We start from the raw sequence: 12658 nt of genomic DNA, 5'->3' as shown, positions 1-12658 counted from the left end.
TCTCGTCCGAGGGCCATTTGCTCAACATTTCAGCGCGGGGATTCTTTCGATGATTATTTCTTTATATACCTTTATTCTAAATTTGCTATATCGTTAATTTGGTATATATACATATGGTCACTTTTAAGTTTTAAAAATCAACCGAAAATGGACCACTCGTCCGATAACAAATCGCTATTAATGACCTGAAAATTATAACACTGAAATTACATTTACTTTAAAATCAATGTTTGGAAAAAAATAAACAAAAGTTAATTTATATTCAGAACGGCTCTAAAGTTCTTTTCAAAAATGTTAAAATGCATGTTTAATATTTGTACTTCTTCATCCCACCCCCTAAAAATAAGGGGGGGGGGGATAAATAAAGATAATAATGGCAACACATCTTGATTGCTCCATTTCAAACTTTTAAACATTGAATAAAATTGTAATTATGATTCAGAATTTGAAATTCAAGGCATTCGGATAATAAATAATTTTGTTACATAGTGTTTTTAATAGGATTTTTAAAACGCTGTATTTGACTTTTTATTACTGACTCATCTTTAGAATGTCAAATCAAGATAGTATTGCATTCTAGAAATGTTGCTCACTATTTTGATAAATTATTTTGACTAATCTCTAAGCACTAGAATTGTAAGGTCAATTCGAGTTAAACGGAGAGTAAAGAAAATACTTAAATAAATAACTTCGGTAAACAAAGCGTTTTTAGGACCCCCTCCCTACCATTTTCTGAGCAAGGAAGAAAAAAACCCTGAAAATAATAAGGGAATCATAAAACAGAATTCTATTTAAATGCATCACTGGGGAATTAAATGAGAGAAACCATTCACTCGATGCGAGTTTATTAGGGAGAGTTTTCTGCATCGTCTGAACGCTGGTAGATGAAGGGGCGGAGTGATTTAATGACACCGAGTCGCTCCGCCAATCACAGTAAGATTTACATGAGAGTTTTCGCACCTGTAACAATCTTCCGATTGCGCATGTGCTCTTAGCTCCTTACGGAATTAAATCGACAGAAAACAGACACATGTTAACTTTTATTAGAACTTTATCATTAGTCGGTGCCCTGTTTGGACATAGTAGTCCCTTCCTTTACTTATTTGATTACATATTCAAATTTTTGTTCTCTGAGCACAAAAGCTTTGTTTTCTTGCGCAAAGAGAAAACACGGTATTAGTTCCATACTTTATCTATCAAATATGGAACTTATTAATTCGAGTACTGTGCGCTTATCTGAAGAGGAACACAGAAGTGCATTCAAAATAGTGCAACCCCGGAAATCAGGTAACTTAATTAAATGAAAATTTTCTGCGCGAATAAAATTTTATCAATTTAAATTTTTTTCATAAACTCAGAATAAATGAATAAAATTTTATGCAAAGAGGTATTTTACATTTGAAAATCAACTTTATCCTCTTTAATTTCAAGATTTATCGTTTTTCCATTTTTTTCTGAATGTCAAATATGGACACAAATAGTTAAACCAATTGACTATTTCTTTCTTTCAATCATTGATTTTTAAAAGTATATATTTCTTTAGATTTATTAAAACAATTTGTTTTAAAAATGGTTTGGGATTTTTGAACCATTAATCGGTGTTGTCGTTATCACTTTCGGAGAAATATTATTGATTAATAGTATCTTTCTAATTCTGTCTCATTAATAAACATGAAAAATTGAACAGATTGAGATTGAATTGTTTTAGTTACCGGTACTCACTTTGAGAGAACACATTGTAGACACATATTTTGATTTCTCAAAATGTAAAAGATGATTCATTTTCTGTTTGTTAAAATAATTATTTTTTCTTGTCTTTGGAAATTTTTTTAGACATAAGAATTATTTCTTAAAAATAATTGTGTTTGTTAACTTTTCTATGTAACGCTCGATTCCATGACTTTGAAAAAAAAATGGAGGAAAATAAAAAGTGTTTATTATACATCTGTAAACATTATTACACTTAAATATACTTTGTATTAATAAATAAACCGCAGATTTATCTCCGTGTAATTATTGCATCCTATATGGCCACACTATCTAACTCTATATCATTTCATCAGGAGCACTCAGAGTAGTTTTAAAAATAAATTATATTCCTATTCATCGGAAATGACAAGAATAACCAGATTATGATAGTCATAATTTAATCTTTTCATCCTCTTTAAAGATAACGTATAGTTTATTTATTTCTTTATTAATGTATGAAATACACTAATTATTTTCAGTAGAAGACCCTTGCTCCCCGACCCCGCCTGAAGATGCGCGTGCATTGTCACCTTTCAATGCTGACCCAAACTTTCAAAGGTCAAGAAGCAAGGAATCTGAGAATATGGCGGAAAAGGAACATTCGTCCAGATTCAGTGCTTTTCGCCCGTGGTTGTGCGAGCCCGCGGGCCAAGCCACAGATCTCACCGTAAAGAACAAACAAACTTCATCCATACCTGACAGTCCAAGAAAAAGTAATACACGTACTCATTTTACGCATTTTGCACATTGGTGTATTTCAAAACAAGAAAATTTTCTCTGTAAATAATTTAAACGTGCTTGTGTATCTAATTCTATTTCGGTTTTTTTTTCTTTACTAGCATCAATCATTCCAGCATTTTCATTTGGTGGTTTGAAGACTCCAAATATCAACGACATTTACCGATATCAAATGGCCCAGGCTATGTACCGGACACCTTATAACATATTCCCTTATGCACAACCAACATTATGGTCAGATCCGAGATTTTACCGATTTTTAGGCCAAGGAAAAGACATTCAAACATCGCTATTCAAGAACTTTTTAAACGCAACAGAAGAAGGCGAAGTCTCTGGATTCGAAAAGGGTTCATTTGAGTGCGTGAAATGCATGAAGCAATTCAGTACCCCCCATGGTTTAGAGGTCCACGTGCGGCGGTCTCATAGTGGCAGACGACCGTACGCTTGTGACGTCTGCAGTAAGACTTTTGGACATTCCGTCAGCTTGACGCAACATAGAGCGGTTCATACTCAGGAGAGAAGTTTTGTTTGTCAGCAGTGCGGCAAGAGCTTCAAAAGATCGTCAACACTGTCAACACATCTCCTGATACACAGCGACACACGCCCCTACCCGTGCCCATACTGCGGCAAACGATTCCACCAGAAGTCGGACATGAAGAAACACACTTACATCCACACCGGTACGTGATTTGTATTTTATTGGGGGTTTATTTGCTTATTTGGTTGTGGACTTTTTTTTTAAATATTACATCTCAACAATTAAGAAATATAAGTATATCATTTTTTTAATATTATGGAGGTTGTTTTAAGTGTACATTGATTCCGTTATTCGATTTTCCGTAGTAGCAATCTATGCAAAACCAAATTTTAAAAGCAAGTACTTGGCAGATCCTGGGATATTTCTCTGTCACACAATAACCACGGCTCCCTCTGAAAGAGTTCACATGTATAAACTAATTTGTCAATCAAATTCCTGGTACTAGCATATTTTTCCATATTTGTGGCTGATATTTGACTAGCAGACCTGTTTTTGTCCGGTCCTCGGAAATCTCTGGGGTCATTTGATTTTCCTCATAAATGTTGGGGAGTATCAGTCAATGGCGACCAGAGATTGAATTGGGAAACCCGAGAGCAAATGGCTGATGTCGTGGGGTCAGATCTGTGTTAATCACACGGTATTAATCTGATAATCTGACCGAGGAAATTAAAACAGTACAGAGATTGTTAAGCATTGCAAGTAACGGACAGTCAAACAAGAATTATTTTGACAAGAACTGGCCTGCTTTGTTTGTCATTAAGTTTTTTTTCCCATAAATCATAAATGACTTTTTCTTTCTGCCTAGTTTATTATATTTTATTTAGTTTAAAAAAATCTTTCTTTGTACTTTTATTCATATGGTGAGCAGATACCTAGAATATAAGTAAAATATCCTGCTGAGATAATTCAAAATATGTTAATGAAATGAAACTTGACGCGATATACAAGCAACATATGTATAAACATGATAAATCGAAATTGTAGTTTACCGACCTCTTATTCAAAAAAAAAAAAGCGTTAATGTGTTACATTGTGATATAGATCGAATCCACTACAATAAAAAAGTATATGATATGTCTTTTTTAGGAAGAGTTTTAAAAAGTGAAGTGAAAAAAAGAGAGAAAAAATCATTCATTAAAACATGTTTATCAAACACAAAAAACGAGAAAAGGGTGTTGAATTCAGCAATAAAATGCGGTAACAATGATTGTATCTTTAAGATGTGGTTAGAGTATTGTCGGGGTTGAACATGATTTGAGGATAATATAAGAACTCGTGATCATCCATGGAGATACTTTATTTAATATACATGCATCATCTTACTCTTAAAAATAATTTTATTAGACGAGAACATCATAATTGAAAATAGTTTTTAACGAGATCCATTGCGTCTTTTTATATAGGAGAGAAGCCTTACAAATGTAACCACTGCGGCAAAGCCTTCAGCCAGTCCTCCAACCTCATCACGCACTGCAGGAAACACACTGGCTTCAAACCTTTCTCCTGTGCAGCGTGTGGCAGGAGTTTTCAAAGAAAGGTAGACCTTCGCCGGCACCATGAAACCCAACACGTAGAGGAAATGACGACATCATCTAGCGATTTAGTGACGTCATCAACAATCGAGGTTTCAAACAGACAAGAAGATGGTACAATTTAGCATCACATGGTTCCATGTGTGTAGAGTTTTTTATGTACTGTTATGCTCAAGATTATTTATTTATATGTTGTGAATGTAAAAATTTTTTTTACTTTGGTGTTAGGTATTGTTAATATTCTTAATGTTTGTTTCCTCGTGCATTTCAATGGTATATTTTTAATGATTGTTTATCTAAATATTTTTGCAGTAGGGGGTTTTCTACATCAATTCATACTTAGTCTTTCAATGCTTTTAAAGTTGCAAGTATCAGCACATAAATCAAGATATATACATGTATGTGAGTTTATAGATATTTAAATAAAATTACACAGTGCTAAAATAAATTGATTTTATTGAAGAAATAAACAGCATGTTAAAAAGTTCACCGGGATATGAACTTGGTCACGTGATCTATAATCCTGTGAAACCCGAATGGCTTCTTAGAAGATTTGATCAAGTTCAAATCCCGATGATCATATTTATATTGCTGTTTATTACTTATATTTACATACACACAGAATTGAATGTTTTTGAAATTCAAAAGGTTCGTATAAGGAAGCATGTTTGCAATTTCTTATATTCTTAGAAGTTAGAATTCATTTTATATCAAGTTCTCAAATAGTTCCCCTTATTCATAAGATAATATTGGAACTCTGTAATTGTAATACTTTTATTAGTATTATTGTACAATGAAAATAGCAATCTGCGATAAAGAAATAAAATGCGTAATATGACGAATGCTAAAGTCTGGAAATCGGAGCATTATTTTGTGGTGTCAAACTGATCAATAGTAACCCTCCCACCTAACACAAATGATAGCTTCACCGCTGAATTTGACATGTATCGTTACATAATACTGAGCGACAATATTAAAGCAAGTTTAATAATTGATAAACTATTATAAAATTTGAATGGTTTTAAAGAACAGCAGTGTGTTGCATTTGAATGGATGTGACTGTTGATTGAGACACCGGTAAATCGCACCTATTTGTTTAAGTTCTATTATTTCAAGCGTTAAAACCCAAAAAAAGACACTGTCTGATTAGGACGTCTCGTTTATTCTGTACATGTTAGAGGATGATTATGCAATTGTGTTAGAAATAACCATACAGATTTAAGGCAGATAGGGAATCCATCTAAAATTATTTCCTGCAATGCATATGGCAACTGGTTAATTTTTATATTTCTTTTAATTATTCTGAAATTTAAATAACGCCATATTTGTAACGAAATCTTCCAAATCAGTGTCGACAGATAGAAAGACATGACCACCACTAATCTTAATTGCCATGTTTAAAGGGATTATCCCTCGAGTAACAAAGAGGCACGTGTCGAGAACTCGACAGGTGGGAAAACATACCTGTACATTATTACACAGGTAAAGGAATCCCCCGGGAATATTTCTCTGATACAATCGTTTTAAATCAGAAGAAAAACACTTATTTGGTGCTTGGTCGTATGGCAGATTTTCATTCTTGTCCTGTTTAAAAATCAATCGGTGTTTTTTCAGGCAAGACGATTTATATCTTTCTTAAAGAAAACACTTTCCAGTCATTATTTCTTAAAAGTCTTAAGAACACATTCCTTTGAATTTATTAAGGAGAGAAAATATGTGTCGATCTATAAGGTGTTAACTCATCTTTACTTACTTGTAGCGAAATGTCGTACATTAACCTCCCAACATAGAAAAAAAATGAAGCAAATTTTCACTTGCAAACTCTTGTATCATAATTAAGGTTTTATAACTTTCCATTTTAAACTACATCAACATTGCAAGTAATAAATTATATAAAATATTTACAAATGTGCATTTGACCTGCAACATTAGTGGGATGTTTCAGTCTCGTTTTGTTTGTCTTCTTTGCTGTTACATAATGTATAAACGTAAAAAGTCTCCCCATGCATGAAAACGAATGTGATTTCACAATGCCATAATTTCGTCCCCAACCCGGAGTAACCGGAACTCACGAAACATGGAGAAGGTTTCCGTAATCAGTGTAAGGTCAAGAGACAGTGTTCTGATTAGTGAACAAGCTTACAATCTGTCGCTTTCCCACCTCCTAACACTACAGAGAGAGTCAGGCTTAGTACGTTCTGAACCTTATCAATGTGTCTTGATTTCGTTTGTACTTGTACGGTTGATATTGTCCTTCAATTCAGTAAAAGTTTTTAATACGCTGAAATTAATCTCGAATGCCTTCTTTTTTTCCCTATATACATGACATTGTATAAGCAAAGTACCAGAATTATTATTTTATTACTAGTACGTTGAGCTTAGAATTGATACTTTCTGACGGAGGAATTATATTAGCCATATGTATAGACTGGTCAGAAAGCTGCACCCAGAAGTCAGTCAATGATTTTCCGTTTTTTGCCGTTTTACGATTTCTTAAGTTCTCTGTGCCAGACAGGAGGGGATGCGGTGAGCAGAGCCGAACACCTGCTTGTTGTCTTGTTAGCCTTTGTGGAATCTTGGCGTTGCCAATGGAACCCATGGGACCAGTCATTTTTATGAAAATCGCCAGAATCTGTCAAAATCCACAACACCAAGCCATAAAAAAGTCTAGTCGTTATGAGTAAGAATAGAGAATTAAGACGCCCATTGTTTAGAAGTAGGGACGATGATGTCATGATATTACAATAAGCTATAAGCAACAATTTTGTAAATACACGTTTTACTGTCAACTATGCAGAAAATAACTTGCATTTCTATCAATAGCAGGGGAAAATCATTAATATGATGCTTCAAAAGAAAAAAAGCAGCAATTCAGAGTTTTTAAAAGCCTTAATACTCATATATTTATTTAGATATACAGCCTTTCTCCTGTAATATACAGTGTGGTTACCCGTCAAACGCCGTGTATGCACTTTTCACGTTGTGGACCGGAATCAATAGAAATGCGGTGTCCTTTCGGAGCTTCAATCAACTCAAAGTCTGGGGCCGCATTCATGATTGACCGATGCCAATAATGTGATGGTGTGTACATCAATTCAAATTTGAATAAATCTGGAATTCATCACGTTCGCTGCTGCTGCAAGGCCCCCCTCGATAGTCCGGCCAGATCTAAAACTACAATGTTCCCTGTCAAGCTAATGTCAACGGCGCGACAATCATACTGGATACATATAAAGTATATACATGTACGGGTATATAGACCATTGTGCATGAAGTGCTTTAACGAGTGAATTTATCAATCAAATTCTATTCAGTTTTACACAAAAGAAATAAAAGGAAAAAAAATGATGAACATAACTGCCCCAGTTCCTAAATGTCTAACGTTTGGCGATTTTCTATCAAAAATGTACTTATGCCAACTACAATAAGAGACAACTACAAAAAAAGAAGAAAAGATGTTTTATATTTATTCATTGATGCACCCCAATTAATACGATTGTAAAATTCATAATAAAAAAGGCAAATTTGGAAATTAAAGTTATCATTTCAGAAAGTCTAATTTCATCTCGATTAAAGTACAAAATCTCTGTTGTCATATCTGAGTAGAAAGCTTTTCAGAAGTAATTTGCCTTGCGTGCGTCATTTTCATTGTCATCGCCAAGGTCTAACTGTTCAACTATATTCAATTTATTTTTAGAACCATTGGGTTAATATCAATTGAACCTTGAAAAAGGTATACTAAGATAGAAAAGACCCAAATTTGTTTAAATGTTGAACGGCGCACTCTTCATATGCAGCTTTTCTTGAAAAATGAAATTACTTTGTATGTCTATAAGAAACACTATATTGTTTGTTCAGGTCGTGACCCGGGCGAAATCAATATTGAAGCCCATGTACGGAACAGTAAAAAAAAAATTGGTGTATGGTATTGTATTGTTTATTACCAAGAACCATACGATTCATAGGTTTAACATTAATGCATAAGTAAAGTGAACAAACATACGTAGGCATTTTTTTAAAAAACATCACAGAGTAAACCTGTGTTTGGAAACATATGGAGAATACATAGGTCCTTAACAAAAATTTAGATTATTTAGAATCAAAATTTATGCAAATTTTGATTCTCAATAATCAAAATTTTTGTAAAGGCGGAATGTATATTTATTTTTTCAATTCTTGATCACAAGCGGGTGGGACCAAAAAATGAGTCCATTGTTTAACATAAGAAAACAAAAATGTGTTACTTTTGAGACTGATGTTGCCTATGGCTCTTCTTATTTTTGATTAACGTGGCGAAAAAGACTTTTTTTAAAAAAGATGTTTTTCCTACTTTGATTTCATATGTTTTGAAATCAGGGGTACTTAATACTATTTGGATCTCCTTTTAACTTGAAAATATGTAAGATTGATTCTTTAATTTTGTATAACATCACTATATTTTTTGTTAGCCAGATTCAAAATTTTTATGAAGAAATGCAACATCATTGTATTCCTGAAAATTGCTTTAGACAACAAAAATCGGAAAAAGGATTAACGAGAAAAGCTAATTAGACGTAATTAGTGAAGCGTATGTAATGAATTTAAAGTCCAACAAAAATATACGGCTCACACTGATTAATCAGACATAATCAGTTTCAAATAGCTGCTCGCACGAGAACACAAAACCTCGCGAGATTTGTTATATTTTGAGCAGGGGCAGCACTAATGTTCTGGTTACAGTTTGCAAGGCATTGTTTCCATTACTAATTGAATTAAATCTAAGTTTCGTGTCAAATTCGTTGTTAACAAAGTGTGCCCATCCACTACATTAGATACCCCTTCTCCTGTCACGCAACCAGGACTCTGTTAGTCTTTTACCGGTGCCATCTATGGATGCGTCACGGCGCCGAATCTCAATCAACGTAACGGACGAGGAATGATGGGCTTCGAATGGCACATGTAGCACTCAGGTCTAGTTTTATTGTTTGATGTACGCTCAAGGCATTTCGCATTGGGAAATACATATATACACTGCAAGTGTTCAAATGTACCATATTCACACAACCAGCAAATTTTTTTTTTTTGATTCATTGGATACACAGTATTAAACCGTACATTGTATGTAATCCTCTAGCATTGTTTTGCATTGTTTTGCTCTATTAGGCAGTTAATTGTTTGATTAACTGCAGGTCTGTAGCTCCGGTCTGAAAACTTTCGGATGGATGACCTGGAAGCAACAATTCCTATTGAAAAGTTGCAATTTAAGATGCACATAAATTTGTGCTAGTTTTGGACAGATTAATCTTTTATTCCGAACACATTTTTGTACATATATATTTGATTCCAAAATAATTTTCCTTAAAATATTCCTTTAAACACCGTCAGTTCACCAGCCCCGTAGAGTGAAGTGGTGCAGTTTTTTTTTTTAATTTGTAAAAATTGCGACTTTAGATCTGCACGTGAATTTAACACACTTCAATGTCCGAGGCAAGTAAAGTGACGATATCAATAGTATATTTTCTGAAGAATTTAAAGAAGGAATCTTTTCGTTATCAGACATACGTCTTATATTAAGAAATTCATGATTTTTTAAATAGTCAAACAGGTCACATAACCAAATAATTGTATAAGTTAAACCAAATTTGACCTTCTTGTTTTTTTGCCAAAAGGTCAAATCAAGGTCACTAACTTTTTTCTCAACTTATATGTGGAAAGAAAATGTAGTTATCTGCAGTTATGCAGACACCTGTTTATGATATGAAGATTCTATTCTTCAATAAAATGATAGAATATTAGAATTTATATCAGCTTATACTACTAAATTGAAATATATGTAAACTAAAAATGATATTGTTTAGTCAGCATTTCATGTCATTTTCTTAAATGAAGATATTTTGATTATTTTTCTATGCTTCCAATAATAAAATATTTCTGATGAAGACTTTTCGCATGCTGACTGACGTTTTTTATACTAACTGTTAGACAATAATTAATCAACTAATTGTCTACGGAATTTTCCGGGTTTTTTTCCGATTACAACAAAGAGCACACGGCGGGTGTTACCTGTCAGCAGAGGATGCTCACTCCTCCTCGGCACCTGATCCTACCTATATGTTTTTAGAGGTTCGTGTTGCTGTGCTTTGAATTTGTATTTCGTTTAATGGATTTTTGTGATGGTTGACAGTTTGGTATTGTCATTTTCATACATACAGATATAAATTGACAGAAAAGCTACATATTTACTCTTTGATAAGAGAGAAAATCCGATTTTAATTATATTTTCACATAAATCAATTTATAGAATGAGCGCTTAAAAAAGCTTTTCAAAATTTAATAGGCAAATTTTATTTCAAAAACAAATTTTGAAACCCGAGTATCTTAATATAAGCTTGCATTTACTTAGCTGAAAACGTCCAGCTTTAATGTTATTGTTTTATAAAAGCAAAATAAATTCATGATTCTACAGCACTTCTGAATTGCAAAAACATGTGATAGTACGCCAATGTTCCACCAAAAATATAATCCTTGTTAGATTCTAAACTTTGATTACTATTTATATGCCAAGTTGTATAATAGTAAAAAAGAAAGACAAATATGATATTTTAATTTCCTTTCATCTTGATTTTGAACATTTAATCAAATTTACTTTTGATAAGTCGAAAACCAGATAAGACTCCTTCCTTAGTTGCACCATTTTTTCACAGAATTTATGTGAATGAGGCTAAGAAGTCAAAACTAACGCAATTTTTGTGCACCATATATTGCAATTTTATAACAGGTTCAGTTCAGTTTATTTTCACTCAACACCATATAATGGTACAAGAGGTTGGAACTGTACCAGGTTGTCCATCTGAAATTTTCAGACCGAGAGCTACAGACCAGCAGATATCGTTTAATGGGATCGCGGATACATTCCCTGTATGACATCTTCAATTTTGAACCAATCCTTTTCAGATTTTTTTGTTTGAAATCCGCATTGGTTCTACTTTGATTTATTCTAGAGACGCAATGACGTTCTACAAACCATACATATATTTAAGTATATACAAACGGTAGTATCTTATTTGTACGGAGAAAGGAAATGTGATATTGTTATTATGAATTTTCACAACAGTAAAGATTTGAAATACTTCGGCAAATCTGTGAAATAAAAATATATGACTAACACGAACTTAATCAATATACTTTCTTTAAATAAACGAAACATGAATAAAACATGTAGTTTAAAGGATCGAAATTATTTAATGCACAACCAATCAAAGATCGATCATCGCTCGGGATCTATTGTTTGTCTACATATGATTTTTTTTCTTTTATACCTTTTCATCCTCTGAATCCTATTTAAGTTACCACATTTTGTATTTAGGTATGGCTTATCAATTATTCCCTAATATAATAACAATTAAATTTTTATTTAAGATAAATTACAGTAAATAGAATAAAAGACATTTAAAAAATGATATGGCGAACTTCCAAGAACAGCTTCAGTAACAAGTTGTGTCAGTGTCATTTGCCAGTGTCACGTGTCGGGTGTGCTGAAATCGGACTGTCCGGGATAACATCCGACTCAACATACGTCAAAACTTGCTCTATTAAAGCTGATGTTAAGGAACAACTTTCTTCTTTCACTGAAATACTTTTAAAAACAACATTATATTTTAGAGGTGGTCCATGTCTCTCTTCATACTTTTTTTTAGTCTTAGGATAGATTCATAAACATGCACGCTTGAAATAGTTTAAAAAATTTCAAAGCCAGCTGTACATGTATACGGCTGACTTCGCGGATTTTCCGGAAGAGTTATAGTTTTGCAGCTATTTCAAAGCTAGCGTTTTAGGAACAATTTTTTTGATTTGTAAATAAATGCGCTGATCTTCTCTGGATAGGATGCCGCTACCAACAATCCCTAAATCTAGAAAAAATCAAATGATTTGACGAAGTTTTGATTCATGCTTGACGCTCAGAATTTGATATATTTAATAATTGACTGCCATCTTTGATTATTCTTCGAACACTTTCTTGTGTGTCTTGCAGTTCTAACCTTAACCTTTTCCCGCTGTTATAATTAAATATTGCTAGTCCGCGTTCTCGAATTAATTCCCAATGGGTCTGAAAATGGCGCTG

At 33.2% G+C, this 12658-nt stretch overlaps 1 protein-coding gene across 2 annotated transcripts; it reads left to right on the top strand.

Moving 5' to 3' along the window:
* Positions 1 to 960: 960 nt before the first annotated feature.
* LOC128157243 (zinc finger protein 726-like) lies at positions 961 to 5417 on the top strand. 2 transcript variants are annotated; one of them, XM_052819702.1, is made up of 4 exons: positions 961 to 1287; positions 2232 to 2462; positions 2589 to 3167; positions 4429 to 5417. In XM_052819702.1, the coding sequence occupies exons 1-4, from the start codon at positions 1203 to 1205 to the stop codon at positions 4680 to 4682; spliced, it is 1149 nt and encodes a 382-aa protein (XP_052675662.1). In that variant the 5' UTR covers positions 961 to 1202; the 3' UTR covers positions 4683 to 5417. The 2 variants fall into 2 exon arrangements, with proteins under 2 accessions (XP_052675662.1, XP_052675661.1); XM_052819701.1 differs by having other exon boundaries at positions 975 to 1287; positions 2229 to 2462.
* Positions 5418 to 12658: the final 7241 nt, after the last annotated feature.

Source organism: Crassostrea angulata, chromosome 7, assembly GCF_025612915.1.
Source record: "Crassostrea angulata isolate pt1a10 chromosome 7, ASM2561291v2, whole genome shotgun sequence".
In the NCBI taxonomy this organism is placed as follows: Eukaryota; Metazoa; Mollusca; class Bivalvia; order Ostreida; family Ostreidae; genus Magallana; species Magallana angulata.
Note: the sequence above shows the minus strand (reverse complement) of the source record. Positions and strands in the feature narration are given on the sequence as shown.

Excerpts from the sequence above, each read along its gene's own strand:
- LOC128157243 (XM_052819701.1), top strand. The coding sequence starts at position 1,203 with ATGGAACTTATTAATTCGAGTACTGTGCGCTTATCTGAAGAGGAACAC. Across the intron at positions 1,288-2,228 it reads AGTGCAACCCCGGAAATCAG|TAGAAGACCCTTGCTCCCCG; the intron begins GTAACTTAATTA and ends AATTATTTTCAG. Across the intron at positions 3,168-4,428 it reads ACACACTTACATCCACACCG|GAGAGAAGCCTTACAAATGT; the intron begins GTACGTGATTTG and ends CTTTTTATATAG.